General features: G+C 41.5%; 1 protein-coding gene and 1 pseudogene across 13 annotated transcripts in view; both read right to left on the bottom strand.

The window, feature by feature from the left end:
• Positions 1–23,155, bottom strand: part of LIMA1 (LIM domain and actin binding 1) — a 113,202-nt gene that overhangs the window by 26,937 nt on the left and 63,110 nt on the right. For 12 of the 13 annotated variants that reach the window (XM_078336668.1, XM_078336670.1, XM_078336667.1 and 9 more), the window contains 3 exons: positions 18,017–18,481; positions 3,663–3,747; positions 1,742–1,890 (listed from right to left, as the gene is read on the bottom strand). In XM_078336668.1, coding sequence (XP_078192794.1) covers positions 1,742–1,890; positions 3,663–3,747; positions 18,017–18,481 — 699 coding nt within the window. Of the gene's footprint in view, positions 1–1,741; positions 1,891–3,662; positions 3,748–18,016; positions 18,482–18,518; positions 18,644–23,155 lie in introns of those variants that run through there. The other variant, XM_078336676.1, reaches the window with a different exon arrangement.
• LOC144577622 (DNA-directed RNA polymerase II subunit RPB4 pseudogene) lies at positions 13,878–14,580 on the bottom strand (annotated as a pseudogene).

The raw sequence follows: 23,155 nt of genomic DNA, 5'->3' as shown, positions 1-23,155 counted from the left end.
CACTGAGGAGTAGCACAATCTGGTAACAAGAAGTTCAGCTTCAGAGATCCCAATTTGCTGTCTCTCCTGCCCTGCCTTCTAAGAGAAGTCTAAATTTGCTCACTTTTCACATTCACAGTGCATAATCAGCCCGTGATACTCCACTTTGCTAATTGATTTACACACATCATCTCTTCTTAAAACATAAAGTTGTTAACATTACAGCTTAAAAACCAAGATGAAATTATTCATTGCCCAGAGAATTAGTCCACCAAAGAGTATTGCAGAATGTATACTTAATAATGTGGGGAAGAGAAGGCTTAACTCCCAGAATACACATTATAGTTTCTAACATGCACCAATTTTGATCTGCCTAGGAACAAATACAATTCAATACTGTTCTTTTGATTTTGTTAAACAATTAGGACATCAAGAGATTAATGGTTTGTAATTTGAAATCTTAGGGCAAATGCTTGAAGGACAAAAATATGTGTGTGTACATTTGTATCTATGTGTGTATATATATATGAATAAATAGCACTTAAAAGGTAACTTCTTCTTTTTTTTTTTGAGATGCAATCTCACCCTGTCACCCAGACTGGAGTACAGTAACTCTATCTCCTGGGTTCAAGCGATTCTTTTGCCTCAGCCTCCTAGTAGCTGGGATTACAGGTGTGTGCCACTATGCTCATCTAAGTTTTCTTGTATTTTGAGTAGAGACAGGGTTTCACCATGTTGGCCAGGCTGATTCCAAACTCCGGACCTCAAATGATCCACCTGCCTCAGACTCCCAAAGTGTATGGGTGTAAGCCACCACGCCTGGCTAAAAGGTAACTTCAATTAAGCAGTTCCATAGTGTCAGCTTGCCAGTTAAGCACAGGACAATGTACAATGGAAAGACCCACCACTGTATTTTGAAAATCAGAATTTTCATGCTTACTGAGCACATCACCTTCTTGTGATTTCCCCTTTTCTTATCTACTATTCTACTTCATTAGGAAAACAGTACATCGTAAGGATTAAAGATTAAATAGACAATCTATCGTATGACTACTTCATATGAAATTTCCAAAATAGGCAGATACATAAAGACAGGAAGTAGATCAGTGGTTGCCAGCGAATGAGAGGAGGAGGAGTTGGGAGTGACTGCACAGGTATGGGGTTTCTTTTCAGGGTGATAGAAAGGTTCTGGAATTAAACAGTGGTAATGGTTTGACAACCTTGTGAATATGCTAAAAATCACAAAATTGTGTACTTTAAAATGGTGATTTTATATTATGTGAGTTATATCTCAGTAAAAAATTATTTAAAAAAAACCCTCATTAATAAACGTAGCTGATATTTCTCTCTAGTCTTCTTCATTCTTCCCTCAAAAACCAAAATAAACTCTCCAGTCTTCTTCCTTCTTCCCTCAAAACCCAAGATAAAATGAGAGTTCTATTAAAACCAATAAAATACTACTTCTTTAACAACGACACAAACATTAAGTATAAGAGCCAGAGAAACTCTCAGTGATATTACTGACTGGTAACATCACAAAAAAAGCAAGTGCTCTGGGAACGAGGACCAAGAAAGCAAAGTCAGGATTAGACCACAGTAAGAATAGCAAATCCACGAGGATAGGGTTCATGTGAAAAGAGAACAGCTAGGGGACCAGGACTCAGATGTAAGGGTCTGGTCACATTTCCTAGTTCTAGTACTCAGTGACCATCTGCTGGCTGGGAATGAGTGAATGAATGAATGAATGATGCAGAACACATACTGTATAGTTGGTTGAGCTGCTTTGTTTGGACACAGCTGCCTGGTACTTGGCCATTCGATCCTTTATAGAGGTTTCTGAGAGGCGTGGAAGTTCCAGATTTCGCCTACTCTCATTTTTCTCCAAGTTGAATGTAGAAGAGGACAACTGACCTGGAAGCATCCAAATAACATGTTTTATTTTATTTCTGAGATGGGGGTCTCATTCTATCACCCAAGCTGAAGTGCAGTGGCACGACCGTAGCTCACTGCAGCCTCGAACTCCTGGGCTCAAGAGATTCTCCCACGTCAGCCTCCCAAAGTGCTGGGACTATAGGTGTAAACCACCATGACTGGTCAACATGTTTTATTAGAAGATAAGCCAACATGTTTTATTAGAAGATAAAAGTGATTCAAACAGTTTCAAGATTCTAAATTTTGGGTTGTTATCTAATGGCCAATTTCTTCTAATAAAAGCACAAAGAAAATCAGGAATATAATTGTCATTTCTAAAGTAATATTCATTCACTTTTTTTTGTTTTTTGAGCCAGGGTCTTACTCTGTCACCCGGTTAGAGCATACAGGGCAGTGGCACAATTATAGTTCACTGCAGCTTTGAAGTCTTGGGCTCAAGTCATCCACGCATGTCAGCTTCCCAAGTAGCAGTGAGTTCAAGGACGCACCACCATGCTGGGCTTTTTTCTTTCTTTCTTCTTTTTTTTTTTTTTTTCAGTAGAGACAGGTCTCACTATGCTGCCCAGGCTGGTTGCAAACTCCTGGGTTTAAGTGGTCCTCCTGTCTTAGCCTCCCCAAGTGCTGAAATTACAGGTCTGAGCCACCATGCCTGGCCCCATATTTTAAAATTTTGGGTAATTTAACATGAAAAAGAAGAGATCACAATGCCTTTTAATTTGCATTGTTTTGATTATTAGGTAGCTGATGATTTTCCTGTTTTTACTAATTTTTTATTTTGTGAAGTGCCTGTATATGTCCCCTTTAAAACATAGTAATTCCACTCACAAAATGTTATCACTGTAATACAGGGTAACAAAACTAGATACGGGACACAGCCCATCTATTGAAGCTCTCAAACCCCAGATGACTGGAGCTGAAACTGATTCTAGCACTTTCCTTACAGCCCCTCAAAGTACCCTTTGGTTACCATACGTTACCACTAACAAGGGTGGATTAAAAATACAAAAACTGGCCAGGCGCGGTGGCTCACGCCTATAATCCCAGCACTTTGGGAGGCTGAGGCGGATGGATCACAAGGTCAAGAGATTGAGACCATCCTGGTCAACAAGGTGAAACCCCGTCTCTACTAAAAATACAAAAAAATTAGCTGGGCGTGGTGGTGTGCACGTGTAGTCCCAGCTACTTGGGAGGCTGAGGCAGGAGAATTGCTTGAACCCAGAAGGCGGAGGTTGCAGTGAGCCGAGATCGTGCCATTGCACTCCAGTCTGGGTAACAACAGTGAAACTCCATCTCAAAAAAAAAAAAAATACAAATACAAAAACCGACCTGAGGTCGGGGGTTCGATACCAGCCTGATCAACATGGAGAAACCCCATCCCATCTCTATTAAAAATACAAAATTAGTCGGGTATGGTGGTGCATGCCTGTAATCCCATCTGCTCGGAAGGCTAAGGCACAAGAATCACTTGAACCTGGGAGACAGAAGTTGCTGTGAGCTGAGATCGTGCCATTGCACTCCAGCCTGGGCAACAAGAGTGACACTCTGTCTCAAAAACAACAACAACAATAAAATTTTTTTAGAAGAGCTATTTTTTGAATGCAATGAGAATTGAGAAAGGCTTACATCTAATAGGGAGACTTCCTTTTAATTTGTGCCACTTTTCCTTTAAAAGCATTGGCTTTGAGTCCAAAAGATGTTGCTATACTGAGTACTTCCTATAGGACCTCATACACATGGAACTCTCCGCTTACCTGGACCTATTTCCAGGTCATCCAGAGAACAGCTGTTTTCAGAGATCTTCCTTCCATTCGTACTTCGGCTTTGGGCTCGGAGAATCTGTTTGGAAAATGAAACCCAACAATAAGTTTTGCAGAAACAATGGGAAATTGCGATGCAAGGTTCAACTTGCAAGCCTTCTTTATGAATAAAATACAGGTTCGATTTTATTTTTATCTTCCTTAGAATTTTTTAAAAATTACCAGCCAGGTGCAGTGGCTCACATCTGTAATTCCAGCACTTTGGGCAGCCGAGGCGGGTGAATCATGAGCTCAGGGGTTCCAGACCAGCCTGGCCAAGATGGTGAAACCCCGCCTATACTAAAAATACAAAAAATTAACCAGTTGTGGTGGCAGGCGCCTGTAATCCCAGCTACTTGAGAGGCTGAGGCGGAGAATTGCTTGAACCTGGGAGGCAGAGGTTGCAGTGAGCCAAGATCGCGCCACTGTACTCCAGCCTGGGAAAACAGAGTGAGACTCCATCTCAAAAAAAAAAAAAAATTACAAATATCAAGTGCTACATATTCACAGGTGCCCAGGAAAGAATAAGTAACTCTATATAGGTAACATTCTCTGCTAAAGATCACTTCCTAACCAGCAAGCTTTGTAACACTTATTGGAGGAGAATCCTCACATCCCAGATGACGATGACATGTCCTTCCAAATTGCCAAGTCCTGACGCAGAATCTGCTGTTTCCTTTCTCGATCTCATGTTATCTCTGCTATTGCTGCCTTGGTTCATGTCTTCATCATCTTTCCCCTGGACTACTGCATTACACCTATTTAACTTCCAATCTATTCTCTATGACGCTGCCATTATTCCCAAAATACAAAGTAATTATCCAAAAATATAAACCTATTTTACTCTCCTGGTCTAAATTCTTTAGAATTCCCACTCACTTCTGAAATTAAATCCAAAGTGCTTAGTAAGTCACAGAAGTCCTGTTCTAGATCTGGTCCCTATCAAGCCAGCCTCCTTTGTCCTTCTGTTGTCTTGCAAATGCCTGTTTCTTCAAAGACTCAGTGAAAACACTGAAGTCTTGAGTACCTCGCCAACATAAGTTTAGGTAATCTTTCCTCTGTTCCCAAGGCACCTGGTCAAACCGTTTTGTGACTGTCCCTCTACTGCACTATAAGCTCACTGAAAGCAGAGACCATGCCTTTTCGTCCATATATTTCCAGGACTTACAGAAAAGTGGATGGCACAGATTTAGCCTGGGTGACAGAGCAAGACTCTGTCTCACACACACACACACACACAAAGAAAGAAAATGAAGATCATTGGTCAAGAGGAAAAGATATGTCTGGCAGGATACCCTCAATCTATATTTTAAATATTTATTTATTTATTTGAGACAGAGTCTTTATTGCTGGCTGGAGTCCAGCGGTACAATCTCAGCTCACTGCAACCCCTACCTCCTAAGCTCAAACAATTTTCCTGTCTCAGCCTCCTGAGTAGCTGGGATTACAGGCATCTGCCACCACACCTAATTATTTGTGTTTTTGGTAGAGATGGGGTTTCACTATGTTGGCTAGGCTGGTCTCAAACTCCTGACTGCAAGTGATCTGCCCACCTCGGCCTCCCAAAGTGCTGGGATTACAGGTGTGAGCCACCATACCTGGCCCACATTTTTAATTTTGTTTCAACATACTTCTCATTTGCCAATCATTAAAATAAAGAAAATTTCACAGACTTACTCCAAATGGTGCTGCGCCAGAAGATAAACAGTACAAAAATTAGAATTTTCAGGACTCAAAATGAGAGAAAGCCTGCTGATAAACTTTTTTTGAAAAACCAAAAGGAGCCTGGCACAGTGGCTCATACCTATGATCCCAGTACTTTGGGAGACTGAGGCAGGTGGATTATTTGAGGTCAGGAGTTCGAGACCAGCCTGGCCAACATGGCAAAACCCTGTCTCTACTAAAAATACAAAAATTAGCTGGGTGTGGTAGTGTCTGCCTGTAATCCTAGCTACCAGAGACAGAGGCAGGAGAATCGCTTGTACCTGGGAGGCAGAGGTTGCAGTGAACTGAGATCATGCCACTGCATTCCAGCCTGGACAACAGAGAGACACCCCGTTTAAAAAAAAAGGAAAAAATCAAAAGGAAACAGATTGCATTCTTAATACAGATATTTACTTTCTATCTAAGGTAAAGTTCAAGCACAATTCCAAGAATATATGTTACATGTTACAACCTGCAGAGAGCTCAGCTTTCTGTCTAATTGGAGCTATACATCCTTCTCTGTCTTGCGTGAAGTCCCTGCACTGCTGTTACTGGGAGCACAATCGTTTAGAACCAGAGTATACACCTTGCCAGGGCAGAGGCTTTCTTTGATTTTAAATGCAGAAAATGTCCCATCTTTGCTAGCTTTTAATTTAAACTACTGGGTTAAATAATACCCCACTCCCCGCCACCTTTTGAAGCCTTTTGCTCCATGGGGGTATCAAAACTCTGCATTAATTTCTTTCAAGTACTAAAAAAGTAAATGTGCAAAGCCATTTGTTCTCAGAGAAAAATAGGAAGAGAACTGTCTCTGAAAATCCTTTATGCTGACTGTGGCTCTCAGGAGAAATAGAGCTCTGAGGTAAGATGGGTTTTAATGATATCTCAGGTGAAGCACAGCATTACTTTCAATATCTTTCACCTCCAAACCACTCCAACATTAAGAATAACAAGGTTGGGCCAGGCATGGTGGCTCATACCTGTAATCCCAGCACTTCGGGAGGCTGAGGCTGGTGGATTACCTGAGGTCAGACATTCAAGACCAGCCTGGGCAACCTGGTGAAACCCCGTCTCTACTAAAACTACAAAAAAAATTAGCTGGGCATGGTGGCGTGTGCCTGTAATCGCAGCTACTCAAGAGTCTGAGGCAAGAGAATTGCCTGAACCCAGGAGGCGGAGGTTGCGGTGAGCCGAGATCGCGCCATTGCACTCCAGCCTGGGTAACAAGAGCGAAACTCAGTCTCAAAAAAAAAAAAAAAAAAAAAAATTAGCTGGACATGGTGGTGAATGTCTGTAATCCCAGATACTCGGGAGGCTGAGGCAGGAGAATCGCTGAGCCTGGGAGGCAGAGGTTGCAGTATGCCACTGCACTGCAGCCTGGGCAACAAGAGCTAGACTCTGTCTAAAAAAATAATAATAATAAAAATAACAAGGCTGGGTGTGGTAGCTCATGCCTGTATCTCAGCACTTTTGGAGGTAGAGGCAGGAGGACTGCTTGAGGCCAGGCATTTGAGACAGGTCTGGGCAGCATGGTGAGACCCTGACTCTGCTTTAAAAAAAAAAAAAAAAAAAATTAGCCGGGCATGGTGATGATGCTCGCAGTCCCAGCTACTCCAGAGGCTGAGGTGGAATGATTGCTTGAGTCCAGGAAGTTGAGGCTACCGTGAGCTATGATTGTGCCACTGCACTCCAGCCTGTCTCAAAACAAGACCCTGTCTCAAAAACAAACAAAAAATGATCTTGAATCCATTAGAGTTTTATAATCCACATTTTCCGAGTGGCAATCTGAGGTACAGGAAGAAGGAGGAGTTTCCTCCAATATTTCTCAAGGAAGTAAAGGAAAACACACACACACACACACACACACACACACACACACACACACACACACAGGAATTCTGACTCCAGAATACTCTTGTGTAACAGGCTTTTATCACATTTTAGCTCTTTTTACTCAGACACTTGAGGGAGCCTTAATCATTCTAATGTCAAAGAAAGAGAGTAGACAAGACTGTTTTAAGACTTTCTGGAATTTCCTAAGTCCTGGCCTCACCCCACCCAGCAAGTCCTCCTTCCTGTCAGCTGACAAAACTCTGGTTAGTATGAACATCACTCAAATATTCTCTGTGAATCCATAAATCAGATGCACCAAGACGTACTAGTAAGAAGATAAAAGTTTGGGGTTTTTAGCCAGTAGTCTGTAGGATTTTTTCCATATTTTTGAAAAAAGAAATTAAGTTAGGTTCTAAATAAGTAACAAAGCAGGATTTCCTGTCCTTTCTACACCTATCTTCAGAAAAAGTTATCTTTAAAAGTTGATTCTCAACACTTTTTACTGAGTCCCCTACCTCACTTAGCCACTTCCTTTAACCTTTCAACTTCAACCTTCCTTTGGATGCTCTCATCTTGCCAAAGTCAAGAGCAGAGGGAAAAATGAAACTTTGCTGAATTATGCATGGGGATCGGGGCATAGATAAAAGCTAGCCTCCTCGATTTTCTCTCAAGACTCAAGACTTTAAGTCTTGAGAGAAAAATTTCTTTCTTAAGGAACTCTTAGAAAAAGAGTTCATGTAAGTAAAATAATACACATAGAAAGAGCTTTTAAACCAGGTGGTAGGATTTCTCTACATTTTCTGTATTCCCAAGCATTCTACAAATACTATGTGTTAGTCTTATAATTAGGGAAAGAAAAAAAAGGAGAGAGAGATAACAAGTTATATCTATTAATTTAAGTAAACAAAAATGGTAAAACCAAATGCTAATGAAGCATTGGGGAATGTGTCCTAAGATTGTACTAGCAGTGTTATAAAATAGTATAATCTTGAGAACAAGATGAAAATATGTAAGAATAAATAATAAATCATACCTTTTGATGTAAGAACAATGTTTAATGAATTATATCTTTTTAATTTTTTTTTTTTTTTTTTTTGAGACAAAGTCTTGCCCTGTTGTCCTGGATGGAGTGCAGTGGTATCTCAGCTCACTGCATCCTCTGCCTCCCAGGTTGAAGCAATTCTATTGCCTCGGCCTTCTGAGTAGTGGGGATTTCAGGTGCACATCACCATGCCTCCCTAATTTTTGTATTTTTAGTAGAGATGGGGTTTTGCCATGTTGGGAGGCTGGTCTCAAACTCCTGACCTCAAGTGATCCACCTGCCTTGGCCTCCCAAAGTGCTGGGATTCATGATCCACCATGCCAGGACCCAAACCCACAAGGTTCTAACTCTACAGCTTTCATTTTTATCTCTTGCATTCCAATATATTTCTTCTGTTCACTGTCCTGATGCTTTTCAATTAGTTAAGCATAAAATGTGGGAAGACAGAGTTAATGTCTTTGAGAACATAGCTGTTGTTATGTTTTCAATTCTTCTCAGTTTCCTTAGATTTCAGATATGTAGGGCCATGGCCCATTGCTTCTATCCAACAAATAGTTATAATATCCATGAAGATATCATTATATGGTAGAAGGGTTACTACACAATTTCAGTATTGTTCTGATATTAATTAGCCACATGACATTGGGTATATCATTAACTTCTCTGACCTCATCTGATAGTATCTATAAAATTGGGATTGTAAGATTCTAACTGACTGAGGGCATTGAGCTGGATTAAGTAACTTCTTAAACTCTTGTAAGGTTCTAGGATCTGTATGTCAACAATTTTAATAGCGATTTATCACTCATTGCAACTCACTGATGAATTAGAATGAGATAGAAGGCTAGAGGAAATGACTCTTAAATATACTCATCTGGATACATACCTACTTCGTGCAATTCAGGAGTGAGTCTGCTAGCAGGAAGACAAAGGTAGTAATATTTTGTAGTGGGGTAAGATGAAATCTTTCCAGCCCCCTTGACATCTAATATACCAACACTGCTTAAAGAATGTTCCAGTCTCCTGACATTGCTTGTTGATATGTTTTACTAATGAAACTGGCTAAAAACCAGTATATAGTTAGTGGACATGAAAGTAAGCAGAGAAGAGATGAGTGGTCTCTGGCTGGCACATCAAGGGCAGTCATTTAGGGCAAGGGACAATTTAAAAGACTGCAATTCTTTGACTGGTATCTTTACCCTGGATCCATTATTATCTTACACACACACACACACAGATTACTCAGAGCTAATCATTAAGAATAAATAAAAAATTTATGACCAGGCGTGGGCTCATGCCTGTAATCCCAGCACTTTGGGAGGCCAAGGCAGGCGGATCACCTGAGGTTAGGAGTTTGAGACCTGGCCAACACGGCGAAAACTGTCTCTACTAAAAATACAAAAATTAGCTGGGTGTGGTGGTGGTGGCATGCGCTGGTAATCCCAGCTACCCAGGAGGCTGAGGCAGAATTGCTGGAACAGGAATGCAGGAGAGGGATGGCGGGGGAGAGGCTGCAGTGAGCTGAGGTTGCGCCACTGTACTCTAGCCTGGGTGACAGGGCAAAACTCCGAAAATAAATAAATAAATAAATAAATAAATAAATAAATAAATAAAGTATGATATGTAGTCTTTACAAGAAATGTACCACTACAGATAGATGTCAGTAAAAATAATGCTAAGAATAGCCTTATTTACATTTTGGAAATGACAAGAAAAGGTATAAACTGTATGCTAAATCAGCAAAAAGTTAGTTTTACCAAAATATGTGAGAAAGAGTGCATTGATAGAAAAACAAAGACAACTCTTGTGTACAATTAACAATAATAATATGCAAAAGCAATTGCCACTTTTTTTTTTTTTTTTTTTTTTTTTTTTTTTGAGACGGAGTTTCGCTCTTGTTACCCAGGCTGGAGTGCAATGGCGCGATCTTGGCTCACTGCAGCCTCTGCCTCCTGGGTTCAGGCAATTCTCCTGCCTCAGCCTCCCGAGTAGCTGAGATTATAGGCACGCGCCACCATGCCCAGCTAATTTTTTTGTATTTTTAGTAGAGACGGGGTTTCACCATGTTGACCAGGATGGTCTCGATCTGTTGACCTCGTGATCCACCCGCCTCGGCCTCCCAAAGTGCTGGGATTACAGGCTTGAGCCACCAGGTCCGGCCGCAATTGCCACATTTAAAGGACTAGCAACATATCTATTGGAGATTAAACGTCAGGTCAAGGTAAGAGTTAAGATTCACTGACAGGCAAATTAAAGATATACTCCCCAAAATTGAGATGACTGTATAGACTCCACAGTGATGTTAATAGTTATTCAAATACTTTTCCTCCCCAAACTCACTTTAAAATTTTAACTTAAAACTACACAATTAATATCAATTATGAACATCCTCAGAATTATATTCTGCTTGGGATATAATTCTAGATAACTTAAGACATATTCAGAAAGCAGAAGAAAAATTTTTATCATGATAATGTTAAGTAGATAAAGGAACACATGCAATTATTAACTAAAAGGAAGATAAAATGTTATGAATAATTTCTGTAACAATCTGGGGATTCCCTATGGACACCTACCCATTCATCAAGAAAGCCTATATAAATTATTTCTTTGATGCAGATTACAGATTGGCTAGCTATGAATAAACAGCTGATGAACAGAAATCATCACACTTTAGCTTGGTTACCTTACTCTCTTAAGGGCTCATTCTACTACATCAATATATATATACTGTTAAATACCAGCATTATGCAAAACTAAACAAAATACCAAGTGTCTTTTGTTGGAACTTACAAGAAGAAAACCACAATGATGTTGGAACAAGTGAAGCTTTTGCTGGCATTTTGATGCTATCTATACATATCATGATCCGGGTGGTAAGAGGAACTGAAATTCAGAGGGAAGCTAAAGGGCTGGGGATCTAAGGGGAGACAAATCATAAACAAGAGAAAAGGGTGTCCGGGCAAAGGAAATTTCCTTTGTTATTTTAGATACATCTATTTTACCTGAATGTAACTGCTTTATTTTTATAATATAAAATAAGTTAGGCCAGGTGCGGTGGCTCACGCCTGTAATCCTACCACTTTGGGAGGCCGAGGTGGGCAGATTACGAGGACAGGAGATCAAGACCATCCTGGCTAACATGATGAAACCCCATCTCTACTAAAATACAAAAAATTAGCCATGTGTGGTGGCTCACGCCTGTAGTCCCAGCTACTCAGGAGGCTGAGGCAGGGGAATCACTTGAACCCAGGTGGCAGAGGTTGCAGTGAGCTGAGATTTTGCCACTGCACTCCAGCTTGTGACAGAGCAAGACTCTGTCTCAAAAAAAAAAAAAAAAAAAGTCAAAATGACAATAACGAGGGTCTTAACTAGTTGATCAGCTATCTTTTTTATAAAAGGATGTCCTGAATAGTTATCTTAGCCACCTAAAACCTAGATTAATACATGTAAGAAATTAGGAATGCTAAACCACATTCGCTAAGTGTCACTGTGGCATTTCTTTTTCCTTTTTTTTGAGAAGGAGTTTCACTCTTGTTGCCCAGGCTGGAGTACAATGGCTCCTGCTTCAGCTTCCTGAGTAGCTGAGATTATAGGCATGCACCACCATACCCAGATAATTTTGTATTTTTAGTAGAGATGGGGTTTCTCCATGTTGGTGAGGTTGGTCTTAAACTGCCAACCACAACTGATCTGCCCGCCTATACCTCCAAAAGTGCTGGGATTACAGGTACGAGCCATTGAGGCTGGCCTAAGAAATAGGCTTTAATCAATTTTCATTATTTGGAAGGTAGCTATGCTTACTGCTATACCATCAATGCTACTTCCTTTTATTAAATAAACACTATGAACCAAGTTATTGACCACTAGGGTATAAAAACATCCGTACTTTTTTTTTAATTTATAAAAATAAGAATTTTTTATTTTTACCTTATCTAGTAGCAAACACAAAACTATCCTGACTTTAAAAGCCAACATTGTTCTTTCTCCTACTTGGATGACAAGTTCATATACAGTCAAGCAAGTGCCCCACAGAAAAACCCCAGAATTGAAAACAGGTGTATTCCCTTCAGAAAAATCAAAACTAGAATGTTTAGCTATTCAAGTGTTTCCCCCCAGACTAAGATCAAATGACTTCACTGCAGTGGCTCAAGAGTGGCTGACTCCCTCCTTCCGAATCAGTCCATCATAGAACACCTATTGCTAAGTAGCAAGCCAGAAGCTTAGACTGGATCCCTCATAATCACAGACTTCAAAGTGTGCAGAACTTCAAGCATGGCCTATGAAGTAAGGTCTTTTAAGTACAATTGCAATTTTATTTTTCTCCAGAGGATAGTTTTTCTTGAGTCCTTAAGTACTCTGCTCCTTATATGGGCTTTGGTGGGGGGCATGGGGCAGCCCCCACAGGTCTCATTGAGGTAGATATGTTTGGTCCTTGTGGGCTTCATGAGCTCAATTCCTGCCTACTGTGCTGTGAATAGCACAGCTCACAAAGTAATGCAGCTTCACATCCAGCCTGGGAAGTACACAGGTGTCAAGGACACACACTTCAGAAACATCACTGACTGCTGCAGCCTCTACATTTCAAATGATGAATTTCTTAAAGGCCTTGTCGTTGGGCACACAATGGACACAGTTCATGAAACAAATAGGCTGCAGTGAATAGCACACCCCCGGTTGTGGCCCTCGTTGGCACGACCATTGTTTCTTCTTTTCTTTGTGATCTTGGAGGTGCAGACCCAAGAAAGAGAAGTAAAAATCTTAATTTGAGGGTGACTAAATAAGTGCTTTAAGGCCACTTGGCTCAAATACACATTCTGCAAGACAGCTCAAGAAAAAAGGCAAAGTAGGCATCTCCCTCAAGGCTATGGGCTCCATAATACTTAGCACAGTTGTCCCCAGATGTAAACACTTCCCATGGCACGCTTCTTCCCTGTGTCCCAGGTTAGGCACAATGATGCCAAGGAGATCTGTCATCGACACTCTCATCCTTTAAGCATTTCAGGTCAGATGTGGTGGCTCACGCCTGTAACCTTACCAGTTTGGGAGGCCAAGGCAGGAGGCCAAGAAGTTTAAGACCAGTTTAAGACCAGTCTGGGCGAGGTAGTGAAACCCCATCTCCATAAAAAATTTTAAAAATTAGCTGAGAGTGGTGTTGCACACCTGTGGCCCCACCTATTTGGGGGGCTGAGGCAGAGGGGTCAAGGCTGCAGTGAGCCATGACTGTATCACTACACTCCTCCAGCCTGGGCCACAGAGTTAAGACCCTATCTCCATAAAAATAAAAATAAGCATTTCAAACAGTAACAGTGGTTTAATTCTTCCTTTGGTATCTAGAAAAAATGGATCTTTCTCTATAAAGTCTACTATGTTCTGGTCTAGTTTCAAAAAATATAAACACACTGAAATTAAAACATAAAATATTAAGAATAAAAGATGGTGTGGAGGCCAAAAACCATGAATGAGGTAGTCAATAGCGTGGCTTATATGACCCCTCGCCTGACCTCACACTTCCCAGAGGCACGTTCAGGAAGCCCCTGGCAGCCACTTCCCAAGGCTGCTCCAAGATTACATGTCACCTGGGCCTGTGAGTTATTTGAAACAGAAACCTAACCCAACGCCAAGCTGGGCTCTCTTCTGCAATAGAATTTCTGTGCAAGTCAGCCCCAGACCCTGGGAAGGTGGTGTGATGCCTGGGGATGTGGTTTCTCCGAGCAGCAGTGATGTTTGGAGATTAATATTGAAAGCTGTGCTTTGTCAGGATGGCATCAAGAATCTGCTGCAGCTCCTCATCTTCAAACCGCCCCTCCAAGCTTGGGATTAGAGCCTTGGACTCCTTGGCAGTCTCTGGGCATAGGTTGGCCAAACAGGTCAACTCAAACGTACGAAGCTTTTTCTGGAGTAGCAAGCTATGAACACTGGAAATGGTCTCTCTCTTTTTGAAATGACTGGAATGGGCTATACAGTTTAATGTTCTTATGAAGATTTCTGAGAGTTCCTGTTTATTCTCTGCACTCTTATTCTGTTGCTTTTGATGTTCCAGAGGCATATAAACTTCTGAATTTAGAAGTCTCAGCTGTTTCAAACTCTTTAGGAAAGATGAGCTGTAACGTGTCCTCTACGTCACCAGCCTGTGGATCACTGCTGCCTGCCGCCATCGCGGCATGCCACTACCCACCAAAAAACATCCTTACTTTTTAAAAAATTTCAAATAGACACAGCATCTCATTCTCTTGCCCAGGCTGCAGTGCAGTGGAGCAATCATACTTCACTGCAGTCTCAAACTTCTGGGCTCACGCAATTCTCCTGCCTCCTGTCTCAGCCTTTCAAATAGCTAGGACTACAGATATACCACTATACCACCACTCCCAGCTTTTTTTTTTTTAAGAGATGGGGTCTTAATATGTTGCTGGTCTCAAACTCCTGGCCTCAAGCCATCCTCCTGCCTCAGTCTCCCAAGTAGTTAGGATTACAGGTGTGAGCCACTGTGCTCAGCAAAACATCCTCACTTTGAAAGAAAATACAGATGGGGGAGTATACAGATTCATACAAGACTATTTTATATATATATATATATTTTTTTGAGACAGAGTTTTGCTCTTGTCACCCAGGCTGGAGTGCAGTGGTAAGATCTCGGCTCACTGCAACCTCCACCTCCCGGGTTCAAGGGATTCTCCTGCCTCAGCCTCCTGAGTAGCTGGGCTTACACTCATGCACCACCATGCCTGGCTAATTTTATATTTTCAGTAGAGACTGGGTTTCTCCATGTTGGTCAGGCAGGTCTTGAACTCCCAACCTCAGGTGATCTGCCCACCTTGGCCTCCCAAAGTGCTGGGATTACAGATGTGAGCCACCATGCCCGGCCCATACAAGACTATTAAAGGGAGTATAATATAAGTGCCCAAAGACGGCTGGGCACAGTGGCTCATGCCTGTAATCCCAGCACTTTGGGAGGACGAGGCAGGTGGATCACCTGAAGTCAGGAGTTTGAGACCAGCCTGGACAACTTGACAAAACCCCGTCTCTACTAAACATACAAAAATTAGCTGGGAGTAGTGGCAGGCGCCTGTAATCCCAGCTACTCAGGAGACTGAGGCAGGAGAATCACTTGAACCCAGGAGGTGGTTACAGAGAGCCGAGATCGCGCCAATGCACTCCAGCCTGGGTAACAGTGAGACTCTGTCTTAAAAATAAATAATAATTAAAAAAAAATCTAGACTGTTTTCAATATGGACAATGATGCTTATTTAGAAACAGTGATAAGACCAAGGGTGGCTGTGCTTTCTACTCCCTGAGCAGTCCATTAAGAGACAAATGATGACTCAGGAAATTAAAAAAGGGAAACACAAAAAGCAACCAAACCTAGAAGTCCAGGTGAATCTTAGGTCTCTTCCATCTTCTTCTTCGTGTTTTTAAGGGACAGGGATCTTACTGTGTTACCCAGGCTAGAGTGCAGCGGCGATCATGGCTCACTGCAACCTTGAACTCTCATGCTCAAGCGATCTTCTGCCTCAGCCTCTAAGTAGCTGGGACTATAGGTGCGTACCACCACACTTGGTTAATTTTTAAATTTTTAGTAGAGACAAGGTCTGGCTATGTTGCCCAGGGTGGTCTCAAACTCCTGGACGCAAGCAATCCTCCTGCTTTGGCCTCCCAAAATGCTGGGATTACAGATGTAAGCCACTGTGCTCAGCCTTTTCCATCTTCCTATACTTTTAGCAATCAATTACATTGCCCGGTGCTATCAGCCATCTAGTAGGATCTTTTATTTTTATATATTTTTTGAGACAGAGTCTCACTGTCACCTAGGCTGGAGTGCAGTGGCATTATTTTGGCTCATGGCAACCTCTGCCTCCCAGGTTCAAGTGATTTTCCTGCCTCAGCCTCCTGAGTATCTGGGACTACTGGCACACACCACCATGCCTGGCTAATGTTTGTATATTTAGTGGAGATGGGGTTTCACTATGTTGGCCAGGCTGGTCTCGAACTCTTGGAAGCAAGTGATTTCCCCCCACCCTCTGCCTCCCAAAATACTGGGATTACAGGCATGAGCCACCACACCTGGCCTAGTAGGATCTTATATGGGAAGTTTTTCTCCTCTCCAAGCAGGCTTAGAGAGATAGGCTTGTTCTGACCCATATCTCACTAGATATTTACAAGAAAAAGTTTCTCACCATATCCTTACACATAATCAGCATTTTTGTCTGCTGCAGTCCCAGTCATTTCCTACCTTTGGCCAGTTTCAACATGCAGCAGCCTTTTGCACTGAATCCACATTGTGTGTACTGGCATGACATCACTATCCTATTCCTAGCAGGGTCTGGGAGGAGGAGACTTACAATGGTGCTTTGAGTCACAACAAAGCCCCTTCCTCTCTATTTAGGATTTCTAACATTTTTTCCTTCCACTTAAAATTCTTCTTCCCATTTAAATGAAAACAATTTTTTTATTAAAACCATAAAGGGGAAAGAAGGAGTTGGCAGGACTAAAGGTCTAAAAACTTGAGAGGGAAGAGAGTTAAGAAAAGTTATAAAACTGCTTTGTGGTTACATCTCTTGCCAACTGGTTTCACTGTTAAAGTAGAGCTAAAGCTCATGCACAGAAAAGTATCCTAGCTTTACAAATGGTCAAAAACCCCTAGACTTCAAATATGACCCCCAAACATTCAAGAACTTTTCTAATTCTAAGCAGAAAAGCGATTGGCACTCCAAGTTATGGGAAGGGATTAACAATGTCACACCTAACATAACGGAAGGCTACAGGATGCATTATTTTTTATCTCAGAAAGAATGCTTCATATTATTATATTACTTTCCAAATATTGGGATTTGGGCCAAATATTTAGCTTTTTAAAATCCAGCTTTCCCATATAGGTGGAATCTAGAGTAAAGGATGGCTTTGCTCCCCATCAGGTCTGTTTATTTCATTATAACAACTGTTGTAACGAACCATCCCTATGTATAAAGCCAGATATGTAGGAAAGTATGAGAAAACTGGAAAAATTTACCAGCTCCGAGGCCTCTGGATAGTGTTATAAATCACCAGCATATGTAACTCATTTTCTAGTTAAGTAATTCCCTCTGGGGAGAGGTCTGCAATCCACATGAAGGATCAAATTTCATTAGCAGTTGTAGGAAAACGCAACCCCGTGCATTTGCAAGTCAAAACTCCCCAAAGCTATAGCTAGTCTGGCTATCTTCATTGATTTTTCCTGAGAGAGAATTTTAGCTGATAGAAAACATTTGTTGGAAGGCACAGACGAGGAAGTTGAGAAGAAGAGAAGGGATTCAGCTAGCAGAGACAAGTAAGCCTCAGTCTTAATGTTAAACTCTGGCCTTAACACTCAGTCTGCAGCTGTGTCCAAGCAGAGAGCTATTCGGCAGTAATTCCACCCCCAAAGCTGCAAATGATAAAGAACACAGGAAGACAAATTAAAAGGGCAAGTTTACAAAAACACATAATCCACTCGGTATTAAACTCTCTTCATTTCTAGATACTGATTTGAATCCCAGTGTGAACTTGATTTAGCATTAATTTGGGTCAGAGACTCACAAATCTTAGCATCTACATACATATAAATAATTCATTTGAGACTATTAACTTATCTAACTGGAATCAAAAGACATACTGACCACTAATTCGCTTCTACTCAAAATGGCTAGAATAGAAAAACAGCTTTGTTTAGTACCTGATGCGGCCTTCTCAAGTTTCAAACCCGCCCAATTCTTACCTTGGTTTGAGTTGGTTCACCTTTCTCAAACATCATCTTAAGCCTGTTCAGTGGAACGTTGTATTTCTCTATTTTGCCTGAAGCTTCTGTGTTTTCACTGATTTCTGATTTTTCTACTTCATGCCTTGGTTCTCCTAGGCAATTTTCCATTTTTTTACTTTTTGTTGAGTGGTCTTTAAGATCCTCACTGTCCTTGATGCGGGGATATCGATACTGAACGAGGGCTTCAGGAGGTGACCTGAATCTAGATCTGGGGTGGATTTGTTCCTCTTGGACAGCTTCGGCTCCAGAAGCAGTGTGGCTTCTCACTTCAGCACGAGGATGGTCCGCTCTGTGCCTAATCTCAGTGCTGCTGTTCCGCAGAGAGTCTGTCTGAGACTCTGCTCCCAGCCCTGGGTTCTCCCACTTCTTCTTTAACACAGTCAGGGTCCCCCTTCTAAAGCTCTGGGAGAGATTTTCAGTGTTCTAGAAGAACAAGAAGTAGGTGCCAGTTAAAACTTGCCTGCTGAAACATTCAAACATGTTGTTCTTTGTAAAATGAAAGTTAAAACTCCAAGCTGCTCCTGGTCCACTGCTGTTTCAGACAGCTGTGAACAGTTATAGCCCTGCCACATGGAGAAAGCATCCACCCGGGAGAGGGAGAGGGGAAGAGAGAAAAAGTCAGGAGCTGAAGCAGGAAGTGATAAAACAGGATGGCCTTATAAGGACAAAATGAGAAGGGCAAGCCCAGCTCTGATGATAATTACATGAGAGACAAGAGATTTTTATCCAAAGATAAAAACAAGAAAGAAAAAGCAAAATACAAGTGCTTTAAACATTGTAACTACACATTAGCAAAAGTTCATCATTACCTGCCATAAAATAACATGGTAAATTCTGTTTTTTTTTCTTTTAAATAAGACAAAGATGCAGGATAGCTGAAACTGTATAATACCATTAATTATGGATAGCGGCAGCAAGGATTGAAACTATTTGTAGAACCCTAGAGAAGTCACCAGACTCTTTCAAGTATTTGCATAAATATTTAGTTATATCTGACATAATTTACATGCATATGAGCAGTCAAATTTTATTTTAACATAAGAATTTATTTTTTTTCTACCTGCTCTTCTCTACAAGTTTATCTGCATATAAATTCTCAGTTATTGGGGCTGGGCACGGTGGCCACTCATGTAATCTCTGTACTTTGGGAGGCCAAAGCAGGCAGATCACGAGGTCCGGAGTTTGGGACCAGACTGGCCAACATGGTAAACCCCATCTCTACTACAAATACAAAAATTAGCTGGGTGTGGCAGTATGTGCCTGTAGTCCCAGCTATCCCTGCCTTGGGAGGCTGAGGTAGAAGAATCGCTTGAACCTGGGAAGCGGAGGTTGCAGTGAGCTGAGACTGTGGCACTGCACTCCAGCCTGAGCAACAGAGTAAGACTCCATCTCAAAAAAAAAAAAATGATCGGTTATCAGGAAATTCACTGTCTTACAGATCCTTTGTATCTGTATGTGTACATGACATGAATAGATGCTATGATACATGCCATTTTCTTTACTTGACTCCCTACATCTCCCAACCAAGATACCCACTCCTCACAGTTTATATGATATATATGATCTCATTTTTTTCTATTTTGTATGCTATATGTAAAATATGCAGGCTTCAAAAGCAAGTAACACCACTAATCACTCAGATGAGCAAAGGACATGCACTTACATATCTAAGAGAGTTCAGGTTCACCTGGGCCAAATATGGAATTAATTTATACATATAAGACAGACTGAAAACAACCTGGAAACTGTCACTGCTGTTCCACAATAATAGAGGAAACACGCTCGTTGAAAATTAAATGTCTCGGCTGAGCATGGTGGCTCACACCTGTAATCCCAGCACTTTGGGAGGCCGAGGCAGGTGGATCACCTAAGCGCAGGAGTTCAAAACCAGCCTGGCCAACATGGTGAAACCCTGTCTTTACTAAAAATACAAAAATTAGCCAGGTGTGGTGGCATATGCCTGTAGTCCCAGCTACTCGGGAGGCTGAGGCAGGAGAATCACTTGACCCCATGAGGCAGGGGTTGCAGTGAGCTGAGATCACACCACTGCACTCCAGCCTGGGTGACAGAGAGAAACTTTGTGTCAAAAAAAAAGAAAGAAAGAAAGAAAGAAAGAAAAGCAAAGAAAAAAAAAAGAAAACTAAATATCCTGTACTTTGAAATGACTGTTCTCCTAAATAAATTGAATAGCACCACCTTCCCAACAAACTGCAAACTCCAATACCTTTTTATTCTCCACTCCTGTAGTCTGTGACTCACCGGTCTTTCAACTAAGAAAGAAAGGACAAACAACCTAGGAATTAAACAGGATTAGCAGCTATTTTGGGAATTAAGTCTCTCACCCTACTACTCTTCTGAATATACTCTGAGAGCCACTTCATCAAGTAGCAACAAGGCTTGAAAAAAAATCACAGAACCGCTTGATTCTAGTGTTTAAATTTTAGCTTACAAAATGACCCACTGGGGGAAGAATGTATGGCTCAGAGATATAAGAAGCTTAAAAAGTTTTCTTGCTGGAAAAGAGAGAATTACAAAACAGCTCCAAAGCTGGTTCTACCCTAACGCCCAGCAGCACTCTTGGCTCTGTACGGTCTTGTGCCACACAATGGATGAGTCATCTAGGTCTCTGACTTCACCTGCCCTACTGTGCCCACAGAGGAGCCCTGACAATCCAAGTGGCACTCTGCCTTGGTAACTGGACACTATTTTTCTCAGATACATATCATGTGATCAAAGGATACTTTTCAGTGAAGAAAGCAAATTATAAGACAGCATGATCTCATTTTGCTTTATTTTTAATTCTTATTTTTCAGATACAGGGTTTTGCTTTGTCACTTAGGCTGAACTGCAGTGGAATAATCATAGCTCACTGAAGCTGTTTGACCTTCTGCGCTCAAGTGATCTTCCCACCTCAGCCTTCTGAGCAGCTAGGACTACAGGTGTATGTCAGCATGCCTGGCAAGTTTTTTTTTTTTTTTTTGAGGATGGAGTCCTGCTGTCGCCCAGCTGAACTGCAGTGACACAATCTTGGCTCACTGCAACCTCCTCCACCTCCTGGGTTCAAGCGATTCTCTCTGCCTGAAACTCCCAAGTAGCTGGGACTACAGGTGCACACTGCCACACCCAGCTAATTTTTGCATTTTTAGTAGACCACCATGTTAGCCAGGCTGGTCTCGAACTCCTGACCTCAAGTGTTCCGCCCGCCTTGGCCTCCCAAAGTGCTGGGATTACAGGTGTGAGCCACGGTGCCCAGCCCAATTGCCTCTTTAAATTTTTCATTACTTTATCTTATTTTAAATTTATTATTTTTCTCAATTACAAAAGTAATAATTTATTGGGGGAAAAAACTCACAATCAATATAGGAATGTGTACATGACATGAATAGATGCTATAATACATGCCATTTTCCCTCCTCAACTCCCCACATCTCCCAACCAAGACACCTACTCCTGACAGTTTATATGATATATATGCTCTCATTTTTTTCTATTTTGTATGCTATATGTATTTTTTGCACAAAATCATACTGTAATTACTGTTCTGCACTTTGCTCTAATCACTTAATGTGCTTTTGATATCTTTTCATACCCATAAATAAAATCTTTTTTTTTTTTTCAAGATGAAGTCTTGCTCTGTCACCCAGGCTGGAGTACAGTAGCATAATCTCAGCTTGCCGCAACCTCCACCTCCCAGGTTCCAGCAATTCTCTTGCTTCAGCCTCTCAAGTAGCTGGGCTTACAGGAATGTACCACTATGCCACCTAATTTTTGTATAATTAGTAGAGATGTGGTTTCACCATGTTGGCCAGGCTGGTCTTCAACTCCTGACCTTAGGTGATCTACCTGCCTTGGCTTCCCAAAGTGTGGGGATTACAGGTATGAGCCACCATCCCCAGCCTCTTCTTTAAATACCTACCTATTCATGTCCACTTACCTCAGCTGCTAAATGCATTGAAGACTTCTGCTTTATGGATCTCACTATAGCATTTGACATTACTGACCACTCTCCCTTGTAAAAATTGCTTCCAACTTTTCTGGGATACCCCTTTTTCTTACATTTCTTCGCATTTTGAGATGCAAGAATGGTGTGGAAAAAACAATAATGAAAAGAGAGATTTCTTCTCATTTATGTGGCCACTACTCAGTTTTTGTTTTTCATTCTTGTTGCTCAGACTGAAGTGCAATGGCACCATCTCGGCTCACTGCAATCTCCGCCTCCCAGGTTAAAGCAATTCTCCTGTCTCGGCCTCCCTAGTAGCTGGGATTACAGGCATGTACCACCACACCTGGCTAATTTTGTGCTTTTAGTAGAGACGGGGTTTCTCCATGTTGGTCAGGCTGGCCTTGAACTCCAACCTCAGGTGATCTGCCCGCCCTGGCCTCCCAAAGTGCTGGGATTACAGGTGTAAGCCACCAAGCCCAGCCCTTCTCAGTTTCTTAGTTTTTCCTTATTCTTTTTTTTTTCATAACAGATTTATCCTCCTCTGTTCTTCCCTTATATGGTAGGATCCCTCAGGGTATTTGTCTTAGGTCCTCTGCTTTGCTTACTTTACATATTCTCTGTATATAATGTTATCCATCCCAATTTCACCCACCATATAGATTATAGCATCAATAAATACACAGATAGATCTATACTGTGTGACTATATAGACAGTTATAGAACCTATATCTCTAGTCAAATATAGACAGTTATAGAACCTATATCTCTAGTCAAGACAAATATAGAACCTATATCTCTAGCTCTCCTTTTCTACCAATTCTACCTGAAAGTGCTAGAGGCATCTTAAACTCCTCTTTGCTTAAGGTTGAAGTTTTCCCTTTCTTCCCTTCACTCCTCAGTCTTTAACCTGTTCCTTGTCTTGAATTATCTATCTTGGTGAATGTGACAACCATATTTTTGTTCGTCAAGCAGCATTGTTCTCTTATGCCTTCATGCTTTGTGTGTGCTGCTTCCTCCACTGAGAACACAAAGCATCTGCCGCTACCTGCCCCCTCTGCTTCACTAATTCCTTTTGGTCCTTTAGGGTTGAGTCAGGCACTGCCTCTTCTAGGAAGCCTTCCTTGATGTGGTATAGTCCAGGTCTCTCCTAAATT

Source organism: Callithrix jacchus, chromosome 9 (assembly GCF_049354715.1).
Source record: "Callithrix jacchus isolate 240 chromosome 9, calJac240_pri, whole genome shotgun sequence".
In the NCBI taxonomy this organism is placed as follows: Eukaryota; Metazoa; Chordata; class Mammalia; order Primates; family Cebidae; genus Callithrix; species Callithrix jacchus.
The sequence above is the reverse complement of the archived record's forward strand: the minus strand, read 5'-3'. Positions and strand labels throughout refer to the sequence as shown.